The 27,140-nt window shown below is 40.7% G+C and overlaps 2 protein-coding genes and 1 pseudogene across 5 annotated transcripts; 1 reads left to right on the forward strand and 2 right to left on the reverse strand.

Annotated features, from left to right (window-relative positions):
• Positions 1 to 101: 101 nt before the first annotated feature.
• LOC148365778 (myosin light polypeptide 6 pseudogene) lies at positions 102 to 2,203 on the reverse strand (annotated as a pseudogene).
• LOC148365779 (perforin-1-like) lies at positions 1,831 to 8,300 on the forward strand. Of its 3 annotated transcripts, none has more exons than XM_088336219.1 (3): positions 1,831 to 2,133; positions 7,368 to 7,547; positions 7,752 to 8,300. In XM_088336219.1, exons 2-3 carry the CDS (start codon positions 7,538 to 7,540, stop codon positions 8,150 to 8,152), a joined length of 411 nt encoding a protein of 136 aa, XP_088192345.1. In that variant the 5' UTR covers positions 1,831 to 2,133; positions 7,368 to 7,537; the 3' UTR covers positions 8,153 to 8,300. The 3 variants fall into 3 exon arrangements, with proteins under 3 accessions (XP_088192345.1, XP_088192346.1, XP_088192347.1); XM_088336220.1 differs by lacking the exon at positions 1,831 to 2,133 and adding an exon at positions 6,673 to 6,804; XM_088336221.1 differs by lacking the exons at positions 1,831 to 2,133; positions 7,368 to 7,547 and adding an exon at positions 6,780 to 6,804.
• Positions 8,301 to 20,029: 11,729 nt separating this feature from the next.
• gcnt4a (glucosaminyl (N-acetyl) transferase 4a) lies at positions 20,030 to 23,399 on the reverse strand. Of its 2 annotated transcripts, XM_088336212.1 has the most exons (3): positions 23,257 to 23,399; positions 22,143 to 23,174; positions 20,030 to 22,053 (listed from the first exon to the last, which is right to left on the reverse strand). In XM_088336212.1, the coding sequence occupies exons 1-3, from the start codon at positions 23,286 to 23,288 to the stop codon at positions 21,993 to 21,995; spliced, it is 1,125 nt and encodes a 374-aa protein (XP_088192338.1). In that variant the 5' UTR covers positions 23,289 to 23,399; the 3' UTR covers positions 20,030 to 21,992. The 2 variants fall into 2 exon arrangements, with proteins under 2 accessions (XP_088192338.1, XP_088192337.1); XM_088336211.1 differs by having other exon boundaries at positions 20,030 to 23,174.
• Positions 23,400 to 27,140: the final 3,741 nt, after the last annotated feature.

The raw sequence follows: 27,140 nt of genomic DNA on the forward strand, positions 1-27,140 counted from the left end.
ATATCATAAGGAATAGCTTACGGTTGATGACATCATAAATAGTATTCCTCATCGTAAACTGACACACGAATAGCAGCAATTATGACAATTGTGGCCCCTGGTGAGACAGAATATGATATTTATTGGATGGAATGTGCCAAAGCAAGTTTAAAGTCTCATTCTCAGTCAAAAAGTCTTTAAATCCAATTCACTGCGAGGACGTTGTGTATGGAGGACCGATCCTGCCGGGAGTAGAATTTATAGAAACCCAAACCACAACAAGTGATATGACATAAGAAAAGACGTTAGATTTGATCTCACTATTTTATCCACAATTATGACATGCAAATAAATGAACAAATAAATCACGAAATACCTAAATAATTCAAAAGTGCAATTCATTCATTTATTTATGCATTTTGTCATTTATTTCGCTGTATATTTTTTCGTAGTACTTTGTTGTCTTTTGTCACGAAAAATGGTGTTCAAATGAGGGGGCAGAAAAGCTTAGCCAGTGTAACAGCTCCCTCGTTTGAATAACATTTTGTTGTGACAAAATTCAACAAGGTGATAATAGGTAAACCACAAAATACGTTGACGACAAATTACATTAACGATAAAATACTGCGAAGACAAACTACCATAACAAAATTCAATGACGACAAAATAGAGTGATGAAAATGGGTTAGGGCTCAAAAAGTGTGGAGAAAACACCGTATTCATTTGTGAATAACCCGCACCCTTAATTTTCTTATTATAAAACAGTAAAAAAATGTGTTCGACTTTGCTAAATACATGCGGCTATGTTTAAAATGACTTGTTAACTTTGAACACAATGGCTCCCTTAACCTTGACGGTTGCAGGGACACCATTTAACCGTGGTGTGTCTTGGGAGAGTACAACCTGGTGGCGCCCTTCCCTCTGCAGGCCCACAAATGTTTCTACACGATCTCGAAGCGGAGAACACAATACTAACACAATATTTAAAATGTATTCATTTAATGTCCTTCAAATCTGACTCATCATCAGATACCACAAAGAGTTGTTTCCTTTGTTGTGTGTATTTATATCTTTCAGGACAATTTTCTGTTTCTCCAATCTCTAGCATTCATCTCTGGTAATGTGATTTTAAATAGTGCGATGAGATCAAATCAAATGCTCGTTACACACAAATACAGGACTAGCGCCTGTGCGAACGACACAGATTTGAATTCAAATCCACAACCTTAGACATTGATTTACTCTGGGAAATCTCACATTATTCCCTATTTTCTCCTTGGATCTACATCATTCGCATAGGCCACCAAAACGGTGATTTTCTCTTAACTGTGAGAGATTTTATGCCTGCAAAGTATAACCAAGACTAAAAAAAATACTACAACCAAACAAATATATAAATAATGACAGTGCATTTATGTCGGATATTTTGGTTTAAGGTTTTTTATGTATGTGTTCATCTATTTGTGGGTATTATTTAATTCATGTATGTTCTGGACCACTTATCCTCAGGAGGGCCGCGGGGTGCTGGAGCCCATCCCCAGCCAACTTCAGGCAATGGGCAGGGGACACCCTGAACTATCTATACACATTTATTTCTATTCATGGAAGAATTAGGCCTCCACAGTTGTGGGATGAAGAAAGTCGATAGCAAAAAGAGGAACCACGGCAAAAATCGGAGTGACTCCTCAACCGTTCAGGACCATCTTGACCAGTTCTTCGTAGTTGATGGATCCGTTGGCGTCTTCGTGTCCCGCCAGGAGAGTCTCCACTTCTTCCTCCGTCATTTTCTCACCGAGCGTGGTGAGGACATGACGCAGCTCGGCCCCCATGACGGTGCCGTCGCCTTCCTTGTCGAAGACGCGGAGTCCCTCCACAAAGTCTTCCACGGAATCCTGATCTTTATTCTTGGCGATGGTTTGGAGCATGGGCAAGAACCTCTCGAAGTCCAGCATCTTGGTGTTCATGTCCTCAGCTTTGGGGTTCCCCAAGACTTTGAGGACTTCGGATGTGACCGGGTTCTGTCCCAAAGAACGCATGACGTCCCCACACTGGCTGTAGTGGATCATCCCTTCCCCCGTTTTATCAAACAGAAGGAAGACCTCCTTAAACTCCTGGATTTGGTCGTCCGAGAAGTCCGTCATGTCGAAGGCTGAGGTGCTGTTTCTTCCCCTTCGTTTTTTATTTTTCGTCTTCTTTTTCTTCTTCTACTACTTCTTCTTCTACTTCTACCTCAAGTTAACGGCGGTTGTCACCACGATTTCCGTGCAATACCGCCCCCTATCATCACAGATTCTCGTCATTATTTCACCTCTCAAATTCTATTAAAATGTCCTGTAATGGCTGAGAAAGGGCTTACTTTTGGCCACAATCCTGACAACTTGACAAAGTGATTTAATATTTGTGTGATTTATCGCTTTAAAAATATTTCAAATAGTATTGTAATTTTACCTTTTTATATGATGTAACATCCATCATTTAATTTTTTTTTGAAAGAGCGATTTCATTTTTTATTCATCTAGTTATATTTAAATACATAAATTATGTGAATATAGATAGAAAAAACATGAGAGTCCTTTACTAAGAACCTTTAAGCCTTTAATTTGTTACAAAAGCAAAGGACCGTCAGCCCCACAAAGTTTGTTTTTCAAGAAAAATATGAATGTTTTTTTGGTTTGAACAAATTTATTGACACTAATAACAGAAAACAATGCATTATGAATTTTACAACGTTTTTTTAAACAAAACAAGCCTCATCTAAATTTCGGAACGAAATAGTTTTTTGCCAAAGTAATTTAAGATCTGGTGTCAGTACTATGTCACAAAAGCATAAGGACGTAACGTAATCGCCACAAAAGCATAAGGACGTAACGTCATCGTCACAAAGTGTGTTTTTCGAAAGCCTAAAATCAAAGAATAAAAAGCCTTTAATGTGTCACTAAAACAAAAGTATGTAATGTCATCGCCACAACGTTTGTTTTTGAACAAAAATATGAAAGCCACGTCTTGCACAATATGATACTCAAAAGTTTTTTCCCCAGGGAATTAGGATATAGTATTAGTACCCTCACGAAATTTTGAATATGCTTGATTGCTGTTAAGATTGTCGAGAAGGGTTGTTCAAACCTCACATTGTTTGTTTGCTGTTATTAGTCTCAATGAATTTGTTCAAACCGGACGGATCTATTGACACTATCAAAGATGTTACATAACGAAATTGTGAATATGCTTGATTGCTGTTAAGATTGCCGAGAAGGGTTGTTAAAACCTCACATTGTTTGTTTGCTGTTATTAGTGTCAATAAATTTGTTCAAACCACATGTCGCCGCCCGTCGTTATTTACACCCAAAAAAAGGGCAACTACATGTTTTTGAGTTTTTCCTTGGTCTCATGTAGGTTTTAGATCAGGGGATGGTGTTATGGTAGTCTGTCGTTTGCAATAAACTGTGGTCTGTGGAGCCCTTTGAGACTCTTTGTGATAAAGGGCTATACAAATAAACATGACTTGACTTGACATGATGCTGTATCTGAGTCAGATCAGTATGCTTTTCCTGCTTCTAGTAACCATGGGAACCAGTGTGAAACCATGTGTTTAATTTGGACGATCAAACCCCAACCCCAAAAAAACGGTCTGAGTGCCGCCATGCTTTACCTGCTCAAGACACACCACAGGACGTAGTGCCCCGACGACCCAGGTGGCCAGGGGATCTGTTACTCCTCAAAATTGTAATAGAATCCTTCATTGAGGTCCATCCTCTGAGTCCAGCAATCCTTTTGGTGATAACTCCTTTATTCCTTCTTCTACCAAGCCCTTCTTCATCTCCTCCCTCTACACGTTGTACTTCCTGCAGTCCATTATTACTAGGTATGGGTAAAACTGGGAATTTTAGTATTGATCCATAAGACCTGGCATACACATGCGTGGACATCAATGCATATCAGTCAAGAAGCCTAGGGTCTTAACATGGAAGTATCAATCAACACAGATCCAATAGCAATACTATTTGCTTGAAAATGTCATGATCTATGAATAATTGAACATTCCCCCTTGAGTTAGATTATATTCATGATAAACACAACACAAATATTTTAGGCACTAAAAATGTTTTATTTTTGTAACTACAATTCAAACTTCAATAGTATAAAAATTATACTGTCTCAGAACACCGAGGTATTAAGGTAGTATGTAATTTGGCAAGGTTCAATTTTCCTCTTCACAGCTACAGTCACAAGAGTGTCACTATTTTAACACTCTTTCTCTTTGGCTCTGTGCTTAACAGTGTTGAAAATAACACCTCTATGATTAATGCCGTACATAATGGCATTGTTTTTTCAGTACAGTCGACAAATATCACTGATCTCATTTGGTCAGCATTAGATGCAGATTGTGGCGGTGAGAGCAGTCGAATCCAGAATCCAGAATCCAGAGAGGGTTTTTTTTAAGGGTTATTGATCTATCTTCGTTATTCATTATCCATTATCCGTTATCGGTCAGTTCATAATACGCTACAAACCTGTAAGTCAAAAAACCAGAGGGGCAGAGGGCGCTGGGTGAGAGGACTTTTTTATCCAAATATATACGCGTCACTTTGAGGAAATTGGAGGAGGGGTGGCGCTTCAATAGTATCAATCTGATCAAAATCGTTGCTTAGTATCAATAATATCGAAATTTGGATCGATCCACACACCCCTTACCTATCATCACGGATTCTCGTCACTGTTCCACTTCTCAATTTTTTTTAAAAAGTCTTACTTTACTCCTCAAAAATTCCATGTCTCGTTGCGTGTTCAACTTCCGGGACCAGACCGAGTATTTGGACAAAGAAAAAATAAGGCAGAAAAGAGCAGTTCAGTTGAGAACTTTTATTACAAGGATACAAAGTAAAATAAAACAGAGTGCTCTCTGGACCAATAGTTCAGGAGAGTGTTCTCCTTCCAAAAAGCAAGAAAATGTCTCTCCCTTTGATACTAAAAAAAGGCATGGATTTGACAGCATGGAAAATTAAACTTACTAGGATGGGATTTTTCTAACAAAGTTAGGAAGTCACATGTTCACAGGAGACCTTTGTTAAACTGGATGCAGCTGTATTTTGAAGGTTGTGTGATAAGATAAGAGCTGACTTATACAAGCCTAAAACATACTTATATAATCCTTAAACATACAAAAGATAACACTGAAGCAACTTACAAACAAATTCACATTACGAACAATCGTCTCGTTTGTAAGTAGGGCAGCGTCTACCTGCAGTTCAATATGATATGCTACTGACTCTTCCTTATGACACACTTCATACAATCCAGTGTCATATTTTCCCATCAGTTTTATCTTTTTGTTCAAAATACTGTGTCCAAGACTGAAAAGCTTCGTCTTTAGCTTACTCCCTTTAGTTTGGGCACGTTTATTCATCATATTATTGGATTGTACAGTACAGCTGTTTGTTTTTTTTTGCAAATATTTTGTTGTTTCCTTTTGAGTCTTTATTGTGGTCAGTGTTGATTTTTTTTGTGCTGTGCCTTCATTTCACTGTTGGTGAAATAAAACGTAAAAGGTATACCTTATTAACCAGGTACAGATTCATGAACAATAACTTATATGTATTGAGAGGAAGTACTTGTTCTTTGTGGTATTCCACTATTGGCGTCAGACCTGGTCAGTGTTGGGACTAATGCGCTACAAAGGAGCACTGTAATGCGTTACTAATAAAACTTTGTAACTCCACTTTCGTTACTCCATGGTGCGTTACAGCATTATCCGGATACTTTATATATGCAAATCATTAGTTATAGTGTCCTCTGATTGTTGAATAATCTTGCTTCACTAACATTGTTACATACATACCTAAATCCAGTAAAAGCGTAAGGACCAGAACGGAAACAGAATCCAATTGCGTTACGTTTCTCACCAGCTTTATTAAGGGAAAGAGGAAGGGCTGGACCCATTATCCAGCGTTCGCTAGGCACGGGAAGCAAGTCACTCTCGTACTCAGTTTGTGATCCAAACACGAAAGGGGATCTTCCGTAGCGAGAGATGGCGGTGTCAAGGACGGAAAAACAGGTCGATAGCCGGGACAGGAGAGCAAAAACGTGGTCGGGGTCAAAAATGGGTCGTAAGTTGGGACGGGAGAGCAGACGTGGTCAAAATCAAAGAGGGTCGTAGCTGGAGACAGACGGGTGCTCCCCACAGGACAGGTGGGAGTCAGGGTCTAAAAAGACTTGCCTAGGACACTGAGGTTCGCAGACAGACTGACCAGAGGGGGCAGATAGGAGTGGGTTTAAACAGGGACAGGGAGCCAATCAGAGTCCGAGGCAGTTTGCGCCAAAGGAGCGGGCACAGGTGATTCACATTGGTAATCATGACAAAAAGGGTGTTAATATTTACCTACAACATACAACTAAATACAGGTATAATGGTTGTCTCAGAGTACAAAGTGCTGAATTTCAATTCAATTCAAAGTGTTTATTGTCATATGCACAGTAAAGAACCACGATTCCCTGCACAATTAAACTCTTGCCTTGCTTGTCCAATGTCAAAGAAGTTTCTTCAAAACAACTGTGACAAGCCCGAGGACTGTGATTAAAGTGAATTCAGACCAACCAAGATTGTCTTTGTCACCCGTGAGGGGTAGCAGAGCAACCCACCCAAGTGCGCGCTCTCGCAAACTGCCCAAGTGCACTCCCCCTCGTAAGCCTTTTATTGCAAAGCAAGCGAAAATACGTCACAATGGAATTTTACAGAGTTTTCAGATGCAGCTGCGTTAAGTGTCAGTCTAGTTTCATTTTCGCTAAAGTAAACAGACAACCTCTTGTTTCGACGAGACATCTGACTGTGTGAGTGAATATAACGTGCTTTACACATGATAATTTCTGCTAAAGTAAACAGACAACCTCTTGTTTCAACCGGGAATCTGACTGTGTGAGCGAATATAACGTGCTTTAAACATGATAAATTCAATAGTGAGGAATTCTTTCACATCCACACAGTTTCCAGTGTAGTAGAACCTGTAAAATTCGTACTCACACCTAAGCCAAATTTACAACTCTAAAATTCTGAAATCATGGAGTAAGCACATATTTGGTAGTGTGTCACCAGGAGCAATGGTAGGCAGTGCATGCGGAGTGGTGTATGGTTTAAACAGGAACAACAATGGGGCGAACGTAAGCACAAAATCTACAGTAAAAATATGCTGAATCCTGGTAAATAGTTTTAGTAAGAATAATTTTGCAATACTACATGCCCAGATTTTAAACCCAGAGACAAAATGGATATGGAGCGTCTCGGCTTAGTGTTGGTTTGCAAGCCGTCGAGATTGTACAAGCCAAGAAATGTGAAGGGTGCACTGCTTCCACAAGTTGGTGTTCAAATTTTTGTCTATTTTTTATTATGTTTTCAGTTATGCGCCAAACACTGGCTCCGATACATCATGCTTTGTGTTACGAAATGCTGAGAATCAAGCAGGTTGCGCCGCCTGGAAATTTTAGGAACAGCGTTATCAAACTGATAGGGAGCCCGCCTGGCGTTTAAATACACTGAAGGTCTCAGAGACATTAGACACAGGACACTATGAACACAGGTAAGAATGAAGTATTCCCTTGCTAAACTATGCCCCGCTTCATAGTGTTTGTTTTGAGTATTATAACTTGCTTGTACTGCTTGTTAATGAAACAAACCAGTTGGCCTTAGTACATAGACAATATTTTATCATGCTCAAAAACAATGTTATATAAAACAATAATTCCCAAATACCTCTCCTGTTTTTTTCTGTTTGTCTTCACAGTCATGGCCTCAAGTTTGTCGCTCATTCTTCTGGTGCTGTGTGCGCTGCCCGTAGCCCAATCCCAGATCAATGTGTTTAATTTGCGTGCCAGCCATCTTCCCTCTGACATTTTGGGGACCACTGATGGTTACGTCAAAGTGTTCTGTGGCTCCGGCAGTCTGGGAAAAACAGCAGTCCGCAAAAACACCATCAACCCTTGGTGGGAGGAGAGATTCTCCTATTTCAAGGCCCAGGAAGGTGATGTGTTGAGGCTGGAGGTTTATGACAGCGATTTGATATTTGATGACCTGCTGGGAGTCTGTCAGAGACAGATCCGATACGGTACCCACGAGCATGACTGCTTTTTGAAAAAAGGCGGCACTCTTCATTATGTCTACACTCTTGGCCAACAAAAGCAATAAATGTTTCCTCTTTTTCTGTTAAGAAATGATCATGTGATATACTTTTGAATCCAATCATTTGGTTCTCAAAGATAGACTATAATATTGCTTGTTTTGCTGTTTTAAATGCTGTCAAGACCAAATAAAACCTGATCCAACCATACAATTATTCAATGGCGCAAAATGAATGTTTCAAACCATATGAGATATTATGAAATTAGGAGCAACACAATTTGAGAGGTACTGTAGATGAGTGGTCGGCAAACGCAAGGTCCCGTCACGATACCGGACCGTGAGTCATTTGGTAGCGGGCCGCACGGGAAAAAAAGCCTTATTTTCTGCCTATAACGTTGCATAAACTCAAAGTTTGGGTGCGTGTGATACCGAGGTATTAAGGTAGTATGTAATTTGGCAAGGTTCAATTTTCCTCTTCACAGCTACAGTCACAAGAGTGTCACTATTTTAACACTCTTTCTCTTTGGCTCTGTGCTTAACAGTGTTGAAAATAACACCTCTATGATTAATGCCGTTACATAATGGCATTGTTTTTTCAGTACAGTCGACAAATATCACTGATCTCATTTGGTCAGCATTAGATGCAGATTGTGGCGGTGAGAGCAGTCGAATCCAGAATCCAGAATCCAGAGAGCGCCTAATCTTAACCACTACGCCACTGGGATTGTAGATGACAAAGGAAAAGGCATTCGATTTTATTACATCATCACTCAATTTTTACTCACGTTTCCATGTCGTACAAGTACAAATCAAATCTAATGCTTTTTACTTTTTCATTTTGATTGCTATTGGTCTAATATTACACAGTGGATTTGAGCTTATCATTATAATTATTGTTATTATTAGCAATGTTATTATTGGGCGAGAATCTAGTCAGACATTAAACTTGTCTGTGGTACAGAAAAGTTGCCAACCATTGCTGTAGATCAGGGGTCTCCAACCTTTCTTAAGCATCAAGCTACCTTTTGTTACTAATTAGCGCAAAGGGCACCCACTTTGATATACATTTCTAAAATAGCAACTTAGCTAGAATGCTAGCTAAATAACTAACACGAAGTGCGACCGTTAGCTAGAAAAGTAAACAGGTAAAAAAAAAAAACTAAACGGCAGCTGGATAGCTTTCTAAAATAGTAAAAAGCCATCTAAATACCCAGATAGAAGGCAAAAAAAGCTAGATAGCTAGCTAAAAAGTAGGCCAAATTTTAGCTCGATAACTGACAAAAAGGGTAAAATGTTAGCTAGATAGCATGCCAAAAAGTAAAAAGGTAGCTAAACAGCTTACTAAATAGCTAAAAAGGGTAGGAAGGTAGCTGGCTGCAAAGCTAAAAAGGTAGCCAGATAGCTAAGAAAAACAGCTCATTTTTGCTCATTCGTTTCATAAAACCTATAAATTGGAATTTAGTTTGTTTTTTTTCCTGTAAAATGAATCAATAAAAACATCAACGAATAAATATTACGAATGCATGACTGAACTCTTTTTCTACTCTCCTAATCTGACTGTGTGAGTGAATGTAACGTGCTTTAAACATGATAACTTCAATAGTGACGATTTTTTTTTTAAATTTTACACAACTGAAGGCCTAGGTGTGAAACGCACAGCCCGCCACTGGAAATAAGAAACATTCTAAAATTGTTTGTGTTGTTTACTTGGTATATAAACTTGTTTACACAGATTGCCTTTGTTTTTATTGTACATGGTCTGTCTTGCTGGGAGTAAATAGCAATCTCAGAGCCTCTAGCTTCCCTTATTAATGATTGCAATTCCCCTCATTAAGCGAAAATAAACCCTACAAACAATACAGCAAATATTTACTTTATTAAACTATTCAAACTCTATTAAAACACTGCGACGATATTGTCATCTGCTTACAGTGACCGAGACGATCCGGATTAGAGCCAAAATAGGCAAGATGGGATCGGTCTGATGGATTTATACTGTAAATATGTTATTCTACTGTTGCTTATCTTCTTTGCATACTGTGTGCTATTCTTGCTTAGTGTGCCATTCTCGCCTAGTTCAATAGTAGTAATATTGTTGATACGATAACATGTTGTTGTGAGTGAAAACAGGTTTCAACTGTTTTTTTTTTACTCCCCCCTTTAGCAGAAGAGACCTTATGTAAACTAGGGCGTTCCTAATACAATAAAAGGCAAGAACAAAGGAGACTGCTTCAGAGTGAGTTTTTTTCTTTAATTTTCGTAAAAAAGTTGTTATATGGCGTAAACAAAATAATCAAAAACATTAAATAGGAGGAAAACGTATACAGTATATTGACAGGTATGCAGTACTGTAGTTATCTTACCTTCGAATAGTATTTTTTCAGCGAGAGGAATGACCTCTGCGCATGCGTAGTACTTCCCCCCCCCCCCCCCCGTCAGTCGCCATTCCGCCCACTCTCAGACAAACATATTTATGGTATCCTTTCCAGGATAAACTATTTATGGAAAGTTTCAAAACTTTTCTACTTCTTATTTTATTCTATCTGGGCCTACTCATCGCGTAAAAATGTGTGCAGCAAGAACTAAAGTCAAGTACGAAGAGGACCTTTGGTCGATGCAAGATAAGACCCTGCTACAACAACAACTGCTCAACAAGCAGCCTCGAGTTGTGTTGAACAGATCAGGTTTGTCATTTGTATTTTTGTTCAAACTCTGTGTGAAGTTATATTGAATATTTATACTATTCATTTTTCCCCCTCCGGAAGCGAGTCCACTTCCTTATTAACTCCCAACGACGAAATAACAAATACCAAATATAATACTGCGTCAGTTAAATATGAAGTCATAAAGAACAAAATAAATGACAAATGCAAACCCCTGACATGATCTTGGACTCCAGAATGACTGTCTTGAAAACTTAAGCAGAAGAATTTTAAGTCAGCTCGATGTCATGGTGACGTGACTCACAGAGGATAGCGCCCTCCTTTGGGGTAGGCGAGAATTGTAGTATCGATCCAATACAAGTACAGTAGATCTATAGTAGTATCAACCGATACCAATCTGATACATATATTTGAAATGTCATGATCATTGAATAATTGAACATTTCCCCCTTGAGTTACTCTATAGTCACGATAAAACAACCTAACATTGTCCATTTTTTTGTTAAATAACTTCAAATCAAACTTTTGTGCTTATGGCCAATAATCGTGGAAAATAGTAAACTGCAGCCGCCTACATCATGCTAGAAAGATTGTAAACAACCTTGTCGCTGTGGAAACATTTTTGGTAATGGAGTTAAAGGACGGGGCAGCACGGCGGCGCAGTGGTTAACGCGTGTGCGGCACAGTTCTGAGGTCGTGAGATCAAACCTCCTGTGTGGAGTTTGCATGTTCTCCCCGTGCTTGCGTGGGTTTCCGCGGACTCCGGTTTCCTCCCACTTTCCAAAAACATGCATGCCAGGTTAATGGGACGGTCCAAATTGTCCTTAGGTGACTGAGCGGGCGAATTGTCTGTCCCTGTGTGCCCTGCGACTGGCTGGCAACCAGTTCAGGGTGTCCCCTGCCCACTGCCCGAAGATAGCTGGGATGGGCTTCAGTACCCCTGCGACCCTACTGAGGATAAGCGGTACAGATAATGGATGGATGGATGGAGTTGAAGGACACATGGATCCCAAAGTCAAGACGATGCAACAGAGACCATATAACATGAATTGTAAAAACAAACGACGTTTGTAGGCCGTACAACCTTTGAAATAGAACATGAGTCAATTCATTCAAAATGAAAAATAATTTTGCATTGCCGGAAACTCAGCAAAATGTAACTTGATGTAAAGTTTCGGATATGTTTGATAATGATTTAGTTGCCACACTTGGGATTATGGTTGCTCACTGTTGTTTCGAGCGTCGGTAACCGACTTTGTGTGAACGCTCAGACCCGCGGAAAATTAGAGGGAACATTGCCTCCGACCTTCGTTAGGATAAGCAGTTCGGAAAATGAAGGAATGTGATCTTGGTGTGAGGTCACAAGGGCCTCTAAATTTACACTCATTATTATTTTTTATATTGGTATTAAATTTAGAAAAATCATAAACATGATTAATGGCGTTCTTGGGCTGGCAAAATATTGTCTGACAATGATTAATGATGATGAGTGATCGTAGTCTATATAATGAGTTTATTAGGACGTATGCAAATGTCACCAACACCGCAGGGCTGAGAAGCATAGTTCATTCGAAGGGAAGTCTGATTTAGGCCCAACAGCAGCGGCAGCAAGAGGGAACCCGTGCCCTTTCGTGCACGCGCCACGTGTACGTGTTAAATGGAGAAATAGAAACAGAAGAAGCTACGCCCTATGGTCGTGAAAATACTAGACACGTAAAACAATATAGCGAGTGGCTAGTTAGGGTGCTGGTGTTCCTCCGATGACGTCACAACTCAGGATGACAAAGCCGAAACATGCTGTCTTCAAAATGCATTATCTGTGAAAATAATTGGAATATACTGATGAAATGTGCATCGATTTAATGCAAAACACATGTTTTTCTCACATTTTGCATGTTTAGGAATTGGGAAATACCTTTGACAAAGCCATGTGTGTTTTGTGCCTGCAGACGTCACTGAAAAATTTCATCCTCATGGTTGGCTGAAGGCAGAAATGTCTTGCATTAAGGAGGAGAAGGACTTGGAGCTTTATAGAATCAAAGAGGAGCAGCAGCTTCCACCAACCATTCAAGAGGAGGAAGAGTTCACAGAGTTGCTTGTGACAAGACCTCATGTAAAGAATGAAGAGCAAAGTGAATATGAAGGAAAAACATGGACGGAGCCTTCAAGCAGCAGTCCAAAAAATATCATAATGGTAAAAGGTGATGGTGAATACTGTGAAGAAAGCCGGTTAGCGCCAATGTCAGATTGTATAGAAACCTCCCACTCTCATTGCACTGAAGGCGGCGGACAGTCCGATGAGGATACGGCAAGTAACACTGACAGGAATTGCTGGAAATGTTCCAAGTGTGGAAAAACATTTCAATTCATCTCTTTTTTAAAGCAGCATATGATTGTCCACACTGGTAAGAAAGCTTTGGCTTGCTCAATTTGTGGTCAAAAATTTGCTCGGATGGGACACCTAAACATACATACCAGAACTCACACAGGTGAGAAACCTTTTGCCTGCATAGTTTGTGGTCAAAAATTTTCTCAAAAGGGAAATTTAGAAAAGCATGGAAGAACCCACACTGGAGAGAAACCGTTTGCTTGCTCAGTTTGCGGCCTACGGTTCTCAGATAAGGGAAGCCTAAAACACCACACAAGAACACACACTGGTGATAAACCCTTTGCCTGCTCATTTTGTGGTCAAAAGTTTTCTCGGAAGTGGCACTTGAAAAACCACATTCGGACCCACACTGGGGAAAAACCCTTTTCCTGCTTACTTTGCGGTCAGAAATTTTCAGAAAACGGTAGCCTAAAAAAACATGTAAAGACCCACACCAGTGAGAAACCTTTTGCTTGCTCAGTTTGCAGTGAACTGTTTGTAAACGCGGGAAGCTTAAAAAAACATACCACAACACATACTGGTGTCAAACGTTTTTCCTGCTCAGTTTGCGGTAAGAAGTATGGACGCAAAGAAAGCCTTAAAAGCCACATAATGACCCACACACCCATCCATCCATCCATTATCTGCACCGCTTATCCTTAGGGGCCGGTCACCCAGACATTTGCGGCTGAATCACGGCTAAAATTTTGCGTTTTTTTTTTGCCCGTGGTTGCCCGCTATGGAAAATGCGCAAAATTGGCTAACCCGCTGTTCATCGGTGGTATGCCCGCAAAACACGCCGGCGACTGTTCCGCTTCCTCATCGCGTCATTTCTGCGTCATTTTCTCGTGTGGAACATGGGTATAAAAGCTCCTGAGCCGGTGTTGTGCCCAAATCCGACTCCTACGCAACACAACCTCCCCCCCACACCCTCGCGTGAACGCGCATTCTGCTGCGATCGCTTTTGACCTTTTCATCCGCGTTAACAAACGCATTTTGTAAAATACGATCGCACTTTATTGCACTTTATTGTTTAAATAAACGCGTTATATAGACTAGTATCTCCCAATTATTATAATTAGCTCGCTTTATTGTTTTAATAAGCGTTTTATATAGAATACGATCGCTTTTGATGGAAGCGCAGCAGAATGCGCGTTGACGCGAGGGGGGGAGGATTTACCGTTCGATTACGTTCACAACAAAAACAAAGACGGAATGGATTATGATGTAGTACATTCACAACGAATGCAAGACGAAGTGGATTTGGTTATATGCTCGCCATTACATTCCTTAAAAGTGAGATAAAACGAGGTAGAAGTGGTTGGAGAAGCGAGGAGATGCAAATCTCGGCAGGGATGCATTTCGCGGGTTGTAGAAATCATAAACGCTCTGGATTCAGTCCCGTGAAAATCTAGATTTCAAGCTATGGCATCATTTTTATTTTATTATCTTGAAAAGAAATGTCAAGAAATAATTTGAGTTAAAACGAGATCACTACGCTGACGGGGAGGGGAGAGGGGTTTGTTGAGGGTATTTGTTTTATCGTTTTTACTCATTATCCATTATCGATCAGATCATAATAATTTGCAAAGCTTAGGAGCTGGGACTCTTACTCTCGGCCAAAAGGCGAAGCTAAGGACCTAGCATCAAAGCCTTGCTGTGACCATTGAGAATTCACCGAAAGATTTATTCGAAATGAAGAGAAACTACGCTGACGGTGATCCATGTTCACCCCCTTGACGTCACGAGCACAACTGTGTGCTCGGCAAATCGCGCTGTATATACGCGGAGAAAGGCGTTTGACTGTCACACGCGTAACACGCTAATTTCACGTAATAACACCGCGATACAGGCGCAGAACATGCTATTACCATGCTCCACCCACGATTACCCGCTGAAATTTCCCGTCCTACCCATGTGTAACTACGCCCTGGCCGCGGCCAGAGCACGTCGTTCCGCGTCATTTCCGCGTCATTACCTAGTGTTGACCACGTGTGCGGCACGCGGTTTAACACGTGCTCAAACTTTTGAGCAGCTCAAAAGTTTTGAAAGCGGCCAACCACGTGAAAATTTCCGACCGCGAGTAAAGCACTGCTCTATCTCGTGTATATGGCGGTCTCTAAACGTCCAACAGCGCCCAACGACATCTGCTCCATGGCCTGAAGTTTACGGCCGTGGTCCAGCCTCGATAAACTCGTGAAAGACTGTGCTCCCGCGCTCTCAAGAATTGAACAGCGCAAAATTTTTTCGCGCTGCCACCCGCGCGCGAATTTCCGACTCCGTGTTATGCACTGCCGTATCTCGTCTGAATTGCGATCTCAATGCGTCCTATAGCGTCCGCCTCAAAGGCAGAAATTTCTGGCCGTGATTCAGCCGCAAATGTCTGTGTGACCGGCCCCTTAGTAGGGTTTGGGAGTGCTGGAGCCCATCCCAGGCATCTTCAGTGGGCAGGAGACACCCTGAATTGGTTGCCAGCCAGTCACAGTGCTGGCCCACACACACTGGTGAGAAACTTCTTCCCGGACTGTGTGTGGTCAAAAGTTCTCAGACATGTTATACTTAAAAATAAAAAATACATAACCACCCACACTGGCGAGAAACCTTGTTCCAGCTAATATTGATGTCTAAAAGTCCAAGTAAGGTCAAAGCTAAGAGACACAAGTTTGTCCCCTCCACACTGGTGGGAGGATGTGGTTGGCAGGCTGAATGATGCAGGGTTTTCTGCCCTAGGGGTGGCTTCACAATAAAAAGAGAATGGTTTACAGCTTTCCTAGGATAATATTTCATGACATTCTGATATTTTGAGATGGATATATGAGTTTTAAACATAATTAGCATATACAAGCAATAAAAAACTTGCAATATTACAGTTAATTTGTAATTAATTTACAATGTTTTACATTTGTGTGTTTTTTTTAATGACATTACAGAAAACAAAGAACTTTATAAATGTACACTAACTTTCTGAGTCAGTTGTGTGTTTGTGTGAGCTTTGTGATATATTTTTGTAGGGAGAGTCTTTCCCCTCTTAGAACAATTTACTCCTGTGTCATACGTGACCACTAGATGTCGTTGTATTGTGTAATACAACTGAAAATGAGGATGATTGAAAAAAAAGTGATCAACCATGCAATTTTTCTTCACATATTTTTGCACAGCCATTCATGGGGTTTGGGTTTTTTCTGGGCAGAGGATAATTTCTGTAGCACAGTACCTTGAATGTTTTTACAATACTTACAAGTTGTATTTTTTTGTATAAAATAAAATTGATGAAATGACCATAATCTAAGAAGCACTGGGGTCATTTCCTCCTTGCTCCAAAGGATTGCCCTTTCTCTCCCTCGCCTGAACCCCCTTCTCCCTGCTCTCGATCTTCCTTCTCTCACCCTTTTTGCGCTCTTTCTGACTCTCTGTCTTTCTCTTGCTCTTTCTCCCCTTCCATCTTCCTTGCTCTCTACCCCTCTCCTTCTCTCTTTCGTCCTCCCTCTCTCTGTTTCGCTCTCGCTCTCTCTGTCTTTCTCTCTTGCCCTTTTACTCTCTTGTGAATTACCCTGCGGGGATGAATAAAGTATCTCTCTCTCTCTCTCTCTCTGTCTCTCTCTCTCTCTCTCTCTCTCTCTTGCCCGATCTAAGCTCCGTTTTCCTGTCCCGGCCACCCGTTTCCTGTATCGATCCCCGATCCCTGGCTTCCCGCTCATCCCGGCTACCTGACTATCCGATCTCCGACCAGGTTCTGTCTCCCATCCCGGCTGCCCGACTTGTTCCGATCTCCGACCAAGCTCTGTCTCCTGCCCCGGCTGCCCGACTTGTTCTGATCTCCGACCACGCTTCGTTCGCGAGTGCTTCCCGTTCCTCCTGCCCATTGAGCACCAGATTGCTATCATTTTCCTCTCACCTTGACTTTGAATATCCCTTAATAAAGCATTGTATGAAACGTTAAGCAATTGGGTCCCCTGCTTGTACCGGTCGTGACATAATGTTTATTTGTAAAGCCTTTTATCACAAGGAGTTTCAAAGGGCTGCAATGACCACAAACTATTGCAAACTACAGACTATTGTTAAACCATCCCCTAATCTAAAACCTACGTGAGGGCAAGGAAAAACTCAAACTTTTAACATGAGGTAAATGAAGAAAACTTGCGAAGGTACCGCACATGAGGTAATCCCCCTTCCAGGAGGACCAGGCTGCAATGGATGTTGCAATAACAAACAATACACAGATATTGTCAACATGAAATATAGGTCATTCATAGCCTATAGAATATAAATGATGGAATATTAATTGTATAACAATTCTTCAAATAGAAAGGTTTCTACCTCCCAATAATTAGTTCTTATTTCACAAAATTTGCAGATGTACTTTAGGTCCAAAGTTTGACTTGCTGTGATTATATTTTTGTCGTTAGACTTAAATGATCATTCATTCTCTACCCTGACTGATCAATTTTGCACAGTGTGTCATTTTTACATGTAATATTAATCCAAAGGAGAAATGTAGGAAATGATCAACAACAGTAGAGTGTTTTGTGATTGCCGTCTGTTAGCTAATCTAGTGAGACACTGGTTGGTAAAAGGAGCTGTCTGCAAAGACAAAGCCACCTTCGTGCTTTGACAGTACAAGTTCATGGGCACTTTTTTACTCATTTATTAAGGTTGCTAATCTTGCTCATGTAAACATGACACTCATATGTCTTGGGTCTTTTTAGTATGAAACTTACCAATGTTCATAGTCTGTTTATTTTCTTATCGTCACTTAAGTCACGTGCGATCTGCTGGCAGTCAGTTTGCTCTGGGTGATAGGTGCTACTATAGACCCAAGATGGGTTGACTGTCAATTCATGTGCAGAAACAGCAAAAATGCCATTTTGTGAAAATAACTTGTAATATATTTTGTTAAAATCATTTAATCATCATAATTGTTGATCTGCAGTTCTATTAGTTTTAAGAACCCCTTTTCAACATATGATTTCTCTCAGGCCTTTTTGAGCAGCCCCTGGTAAAATCTATCAATCTACCTAACCTGGTCATATCCCTTGAGAGGGGTGACTGACAGCTAGACAAACACATACCAAAACAAAGAAAATAAAAAAGGGAAAATGTAGCTAAAAACACTCACAAATTTTTTGGGACCATGGGTGACCCAAATACCCAAACAAGTTAATAACCTCGGCACCCAATTTGGTCATGCTTTCGTCCCTCCAGATGAAACGGTACACAAGAAAGCGGCCGTGTCACTTGCGTCAAGGTAACACAACACACTCTTCTGTTCAACAGCAGGGCCCAACAGCTTTCACTGGTTTACCCCTGCCGCATCATACAGGTGCCCTGCACATCCCTTAGAACGCGTCCAAATATCCAACTATCCTTTCACAACACCTCTCCACTCATTCCAATCACCAACAAGATATCTAGCTTCCACTATATTTAGACCTCTTTCTTGCAGTGCACTCATAACACCATCCATCCACGTCAATCGCGGCCTTCCCCTTGGTCCCCGGTAAAATACCCGAGAGTGTTTTTATGAGGTTCTTTTTACCTTAAAAATAACTCTTGTTGCATCTTTTGGGGTCGGTTTTGAACCCATGTTGCAGCAGTAAGAGCACTAAACTCTCCCCACTGGACAACCAGTGATATCGATAAAGTATAGAAAATCATATTGTATTTTACGTGTTGTAACGACAATCTTTTCAATGTTGAGGATAGAATATAATAATTATGTGTAAAAGTCATTATGCTTTATTTTGCACTGCGCCTATCTGCTTTTATCTTTTAGCAAATCTGTTTGAGGTAGAACACAGTAGGTGGGGGGAGTGCTGCAAATGACGTCATGCTCGTCCCTGCGTTGCATGGAAATAGTGAAAGTAAGGAAAGGCCTGCTTCAAGTTGAGGCCAAACGCCAACCCATACACAAAGAAAGATTAAAAAAAACTCATGAGCTTTCACACAAATGCACATTTTTTAAATTATTTTGCAGGTCGAGAAACTTTTTTTATTTTACATAACATCAACCTCACTTGGTGGGAGTTTACTTTATTGTCCGCCATCTTGCTGCTACGGATACGGAAAAACCTCAAAAAGGCTGCGAAAAAATACAAGAAGTGATTAAGTGTGTTTTGGTCACTTTGTGTGTTCATAGTTTGCATTCTTTTTATGCTTTTTAGCACTCTTTTTTGGTTTCACTACACAATAAAGCGACATGTAGTGGTCAAATAATTCACACTGCCCCTTGGGGTCCCATTGGAATAATTACAAATTATATTTACCAACTTTAAAACACTTCATCCAATATGAAAGAAAAAAAGCTAGGAAGTGTTCCAAAATACCAGACTACAGCGAATGAATGATGGTGATTGTTCATTTTATACCTGCGGGGGGAAAAAAAGTGGCCGGGGTGGGGGTAGGGTTGGGTCAAATGTATTCAGATTTCACTTGCTTTTCCATTACCCCCATCATGCCCATGAATTGAGTTTATTGTAAGAACAATTTTCAAAACAAGACTCAATAGGTGGCAAGCTTCACGTCTACTGAGATGATTCATTCATGATGTAATCATTCTGCTCAGTCATTCTTTTTGATGAGTCTAAATTATATTGCAAGAATAAATCCAAGTACAAGTGAGAACTTTAAAGCTGTTTAGGGCACAGGGTGCAACTTCTTTACTGGCTGTAGAAATATGAGCTGGTTTATGAGTGGCCCAGGAGTCAGGATGGGAGAACGCGTCTATTTGAGTAGCCACCCAACACAAACCGTTCCTTGTATTCCACCGCTCAACATCATTTATTAAAATCCCTCTCAATTCATGAGCTGTGGCATAAAGCTCTCATTACCAAGTACTTCCAGAATTGTTTGTGGCTTTTTACTGGAGCGCACTCCTTAAAAAAGACGAGCACTAATTAACAAAAGGAAACAATAGAATATTTGCACAAAACAGCTTTAATAACCAATAATATAATGCCTAAAAAGAGTAGGCTGAAGCTAAAGCTTTTAAGTGCCTACCCCTATTCTATGTTTTCCTTGTGGGGAAGACATATTCAAAATCAAAAAGAAAAAAGAACCCTACACCCCAAAAGGGAAATTAGAAAACGAAGTAATGACATTTCAAACCTACTATACAAAACCGTTACTGACTCCGTGAACAAATAATGCCCAAATAAACTCTCAATATATTAATCCTCATTATTATATTTATCTAAAATATGTACAGTTATAAATTAGGGATATTTCTAAGGTTTCTAAATTATTTCATAAATTAACTCCTTTTCAGGTGGCGCAATGGCTTTTCAGTATGGTACGTGAATAATGGACTTTGTGTCATGATTACTCATTGATTTCACCTGTGCCCGCTCATTTGGCGCCAGCAACCACTGCGGGCTATCTGATTGGCTCCCTGTCCCTTTTTAAGCCCGGTCCTGTCAATCTCCTGTTGTCAGTCCGTCTGCGAACCTGTGTTGTTACAAGACAAGCCTTTTTGACCCTGACTCCCGCCTGTCCCGTTTTTGCTCCCGTTTTTCCACCTGTCCTTTCCTGATCTGCCCGTTTGTCTCCGGCTATGACCCGTTTTGATCCTGACCACGTCTGCTCTCCCGTCCCGGTTTACGCCCCGTTTCTGATCCTGACCACGTTTTTGCTCTCCTGTCCCGGCTGTCGACCCTTTTTTTCCGTCTCTGACACCGCCATCTCCCGCCACGGAAGACCCACTTCCGTGTTCGGATCACGATCCGATTGCGAGAGCGACTTGCTTCCCGCGTCCAGTGAGCGCCGGATTGCAGGCGCTGCCCTTACTCTTTCTATATCTCAATAAATTTTTGAGAAACGTTACGCGTTTGGGTCTACCCTTTATACTGGACTTTGAGGTTAAGGATTCCCTTTAGATGATGATTGTCTTCCCTGTAGAGAAACAACTCCTGAATATTTGTTGGGAGTTGATGTTTACTTGCTTTGTATAACGAAAATTTAGATCTAAGTTTAACTAAATCTTGAGGTTTACAATTGTTGGATTTTAACAATTTTTTGTTCGTATGTTCTTCATACCCGGCATTATGCACAATCCTGAAATCTTTCCACTGTAATCCAATTGTCAAATGTATTATCTGCATCTTATCAATACTTTTTGCTAATTTGGATTTTATAATATCTAAACGGGATATCCGGCTAAAATTAGGGCCAACAATAACAAAATGTTTCTCTTTCAGATTTAAGTTAAAGTATACAGTGTATTTATGTGGCCAATACATTATTTTAATAAATAATACATTGACTAATTAATTGGAAGAGTTTGTACAAAGTATTTCGCACCTATTCAAGCACCATAGCAGTTTTTAGATATTTTTATCAGGAAAACAGCTGACAAACCTCGTAATCCATCTCATAATCTAAAATTTGGCTATACACACACAATTCAAACTGGGATATTCTCTCCAGTATAGAGGTCGTTTGTAGTTCAATAGAGACACACTCAAAAATAATTGATAAAACATGACAAAAGAATAAAAGAAGATGGAAAGAGAGGAGGATCTGATGATATTTGACTGACACTGTGAAAAGGGGGGGAGCGTTCTATTAAAATGGTTGCCCAGATTCGAAATGTCCTGCATATGACTTGTTGCATGTTTTCGTCAATGAAATATTTACTAAACAACACGCAGAAGCCTGCATTAGAAACTCTTATTTTGCAATGCCTATTTATTTATTTTACCTCATATGACAATGATAAATTAATACCATAGTTAAAGTATTTCTAAAAGGTACACCTCCACTGAGCCGTCAAGTTCAGTGTTATTTTTTATAGTGCCGCCTTTCCATCAGCTTCTCCTCCAAACAATTTATCAAGACTGGGTCAACCTTAGGATCAAATTTGTTTGCGAACCAGTGACCATCATTGAGGAGCCAACGGAGTTCTGGAGCTCCGTAGATGCAAACACTTCTCATGTGTGTACCTGTGCAAGGGGGATATAAACGTCCTTCTAAATAGTTCCATTTGACAAGCCTTGTCTTACTCTTTAAGTCTGTAACATCGGGTTCTGACCTGGAAATATGCCCTGGTACTCCTGGCATCCTTACAAGGGTGGCCCAGAAGTGTTCATCTGGTGAGTAAGTATCGATCGACCATGACAGAAAGTCCTTCACCACTTTGCTGCTGCTTATGTGATTCACAAACTCCCGTGAAAGGACAAAATAGGCACTGCCAATAAACACCATGATTCCATGCGGAGGGGCGTCTTTGGCAATAGCGGTTTTGACGGGAATACTGTGGTACTCATAAGGTACATTCTTCAGTTCGTGATGAAAGCTAAAGCGTTGTTTCTTAAGTACACTGGGGCGACTGGACTCCAGCATGTTGCTGCCATTTAGTTGCCTCAGCTCTCTCACTAGGTCATGGTTGGACTTGAGAGGAAAGTCTTGCCCGCAGAGATTAACGACATATTTCCACTTTACCTCTGACTTCAGGAGGTCAGCAAGGCAGTTGATATCAGCATAAAGTCTGCTGATATGTGCATATTTGACGGATTCCAGAGTGGAGGAAAGGAACACATTCGGCACACATCGTGCAAGGTTATCCATGGCCTTGATAAATGCAGGAGAAGACTTTTGGTCATAGTGAATGCAGTAGATGTTGTTAGGTGCGTAGATGGCGTTAAGAATGCGCTCCACCATCGGTGCATTTTTATGCACCACCATGGAGTACGCCAGTGGAAAATTACGCTCCGATTCCGATATAACAATTCGATCGTAACGTCTTGTTTTCATGTAAGTCGCACAATCCAAGGTCAGTCTCACAGTGCTTTCGTCATCTTCAGTAACAAGAGCTTTTTGTTTAAGATCAAGAGCTTTGCTTATTTCCACTGGATCAAGCTCATAGATAGCGGTGCAGTTGACATCATATCTGCCATCTCCGGTGGACTTCCCTGAAGTTCCACTGGGGTTGATGAAGATGCTTTGCCACACTGTCACTTTGAGGTACACCAGCTTTAGCAAGCACACTGCCACTAGAGACACAAGAAACAGGAAGCACTTGTGTCTCAATCTATATATGTAGCAGCCACATCTTATTGTCATCCTAGAAAAAAATAAAAGAGCGAAAAAGTCAGAAACTTTAAGAGGCAGGTAAGCAAACTTACTGAAAGATCTTGTACTGTTACCTTAAACGATGTCTATTGGCATGACAGCACATTGGTAGGTGAACCAGCAGAAATAGTTCCCCATCTGCAAAGAAGTTTCACACAGGACTGGCCTAGTGTGTGTCCTGTCCTGTCCCCTACGCTTGCAGCTCCATTGTTGCCTGGAGGCTCTCTAGGGCAGAGTGATGGGGTTACGAGGGTTGGGGAACTGAGTCGGGGGAGGTGGAAAGAAGTCCGAGAAGAATCCGCCCACTGACTCACAAAATCACACTATTACTCCACATTCACCACGCAGATTCTACCCAAGTAAACTACAAAAAGTACGTCCCATCCCACAACCAATTTGGGTTTGGTGTGTGTTGTTAACTGACAGTTATTTAGTTTCCTTTTTACTGCAGTCATTTATTAGATTTCAAAAGTGTATTTGTGTATTGATCCAAGTGAAAATCTAGTATTATAAGATTCTGCTGGCTTATAGGGACATTGTGTGATATTTGACCAATATACGTCGTTGTATTGTGTGGTGCGAGCGAAAACAAGTGCTGCCAGGAAGAATACAAAACAAAGAGACGCAAAGTGATCAAATTTTTGAACATTTTCTTTTCTTTTCATTTTTTTTGCCCCGCCTTTCACAAGGTTTTTGGTTTTTGGGTGTACCCATAGCTGCAAAATGGGACATTTTAGGGGAACCTCATGTTATGTAAAATTGATATAATTTGCTTGACCTATGAGTATTGTTTATATACGAAAAAAAAATATCAAAGTTCATGTATTTTTGCTAAATATATATATATATACACATATAGTTTTAATGAATAAAGTTTTTTTTTAACAACTAGGGGGCACTAAATAATACACAACGTCCCTTTAAGTCTTTCATTATTATCAACTGCACATCGATTATTTATGTCACTGATCCAAGTGTCCATTTAGATGTTGCTGTAGAGGCAAGACTAGAAAGCATTAGGTACACCCGTGTAGGACAAGTTAAAAATACAATTCCAAAAGTAGTTGGGAATAGATATTGTTTAATTTCCACAGTTGGCAAAAACACTGTATCTAATATTTGTATTATCAATAGGGCGGCATGGGGGTGGATGGGTGGTTAGAGCGCTGCTCCATGGTGCAGATGTCCAGGGTTCATTATCAGCTACCGGCATCCCCCGCCGGTTTCCTCCGGGCACACCGGTTTCCTCCCACATTCCAAAAACATGCATGGCGGGTTGATTGGCACATGTAAATTGTCCCCTTGGCATGAGTGAACGCCTGAATGGTTGTCTGTCTCTGTGTGCCTTGCGACTGGCTGGCAACCAGGTCAGCGTGTCCACTGCCAGAAGATGACTGCTTCCCTGTAACCCTAGTGAGGATAAGCGATACAGAAAATGCATGGACAGATTAGATAGATTAGAGACACAAACCTAGCAGAATCTCAAATATTAAGTAGTAATAAAAAATAAGAGGTGGAGAACAAATCCAAAGTCACGCAGATTCAATAAGAAACCTCAAATTCAAATGTGGACACAGTAAAAACTATCATTCATATCACTGAATTGTTCTGTATAAACCTTCATCTGAAGGTATCAAGTACAGTTTTGGTACCAGTTCTTCATCTGCTACTAAATAAATTGTCTTGGTTTACATTGTTTCCAGAATTACTGCTTGATAGCACAAAACACAAGAGACATTCATAACTATGAATTGAAATTGTCACAACTTATCCAACTTTTACAAGATTAACATGAATAAGATGTGCGATACTGAAATCCGATTTATGTTGCAATGATAACAACAGAAATCCTTAACTGTTATCTTAGTACAGGGGTGTCAAACTCATTTTAACTCGGGGGCCACACGATAGAACAAACATTCTTTCGGGGGTCGGACTAGTAGATTAAAGAAAAATAAAAAAAAGATAAAGAAATAAGATAAAGAGGGGGGGAGAAGAGAGAGAGCGGGAAAAAGAAAGAGAGAGGGAGAGAGCATGAGAAACAAAAGATAAAAAGATAATTCGTGAGAGAGGGGGAGAGAAAGGGAGAAGAACAAAGAAATCCAAAGAGAAATAGAAAGACAGAAGCAGAGAAAAGAGAAAAGAAAGTGCAAAGGGTAGGAAGAGAGAAAGAGAAAAGAGAGAAAAAGAAAAAAAGAAGTTAGAGCAAAAGAAGTTAAAAAGACACAGAGAGTGGAAGAGAGAGAGAGCGAGAGAGAGAGACAGAGACAGAGACAGAGACAGAGACAGAGACAGAGACAGAGACAGAGACAGAGACAGAGACAGAGAAATTAATACAAGTACAGTGTCTTTGTGAGAGGCACCTGGCTTTGGCAACATCAAGTTGAAGTATTTCAACCTGCAGCTTGTTTTTCTGTTGTGCTTCTCTGAGTGTTGTCTTGCGGGCCGTGTTCAACCCCTTAGCGGGCCTGATCCGGCCCGCGGGCCGCCTGTTTGACACCTGTGTCTTAGTATATTATTATGTGTAGGAGCTAAAATGTATGCATTTTTGTCATTCATTGTTAGTCTATTTTGTCCACAGGGTGGCGCACATTAATTGCTGTAGGTATAAAGGTAGGAACGTTTCTGTTGTCAGTCAGGTATCTGACCCCGGAAGGGCTAATTGTTTTGACCGCTCGGCCTACCTTACTCTACCTTACGCTACCTTGCTACCTTACGCTACCTCACGCTACCTCATGCTACGATACGCTACCTTGCACTACCTTACGCTACCTTGCTACCTTACGCCACCTTGAGGTACCTTACGCTACCTTATGCTACCTTACGCTACCTTACGCTACCTTTTGCTACCTTGCGCTACCTTACACTACCTTATGCTACCTTATGCTACCTTATGCTACCTTACAGTACCTTGCGCTTCTTTATGCTACCTTACACTCGCTTCCTTACACTACCTTTCGCCACCTTATGCTACCTTACGCGAGGCTACATCGTTAAGTTAGTTTGTTGTTGTCTAAACCAGACTTAGAGAAACTTATCCATGCATTTATCTCTAGCAGGTTAGACTACTGTAACGGCCTTCTGACTGGACTTTCTAAACGAGCTGTAAGACAGCTGCAGAACATCCAGAACGCTGCTGCTCGGGTCCTGACCAGAACCAGGAAGTACGACCATATTAGTCTTGTGCTCAAGTCTCTGCACTGGCTTCCTGTCGCTCAGAGAATATACTTTAAAACAGCTCTGCTGGTGTATAAGTCTCTTCATGGTCTAGCTATATCTGTGACATGTTGGTCCCATACGAACCATCTCGGACCCTGAGAATCTCAGGGACAGGCCTTCTGCTGGTGCTCATGGCCAGGACTAAACAGGGTGAAGCTGCGTTTCAGTTCCATGCAGCTAAACTCTGGAATAGTCTTTCTGATGACATCAGACAGGCGTCTACTCTGACAATGTTTAAGTCCAGGCTGAAAACAGCTCTGTTCAACTGTGCATACAACCGAAAGGGTTCTATCTGCACTCTTCACTTTTACCTTATTTTAATTTGTTGATTTTATTATGTTTTATCTGTGGTTTAATGCATTTTAAAAAACACATTTTAAATTTTCAATATCTTTTATTGTGTGTTTTTAACCTGTCTGCCATTTCTGTAAAGCACTTTGAATTGCCTTGTTTATGAATTGTGCTATACAAATAAACTTGCCTTGCCTTGCCTTGCCTTATTTCTTGGACTCGTATTTCTGTTGTATTCTGCATTTTTAGGAGATTAAGACAGACTAAAGACAACTGTTTAATTAACCAGAAGGCTGCTCCAGGCGTCCTTACTTTAGATTACTCGATGCCGCCAATTATTATCTCTCCAGTTACTTCAGGTAATTACTCGAGCGCGTCAGTGGAACTCTACCCGGCGTACAGATGCTTCAGTTGTTCTGCACAGGGCAGACTTCCTTTAACACTAAGA

Source organism: Urocampus carinirostris, chromosome 5, assembly GCF_059441175.1.
Source record: "Urocampus carinirostris isolate Australia breed hairy pipefish chromosome 5, RoL_Ucar_1.0, whole genome shotgun sequence".
Lineage (NCBI taxonomy): Eukaryota > Metazoa > Chordata > Actinopteri > Syngnathiformes > Syngnathidae > Urocampus > Urocampus carinirostris.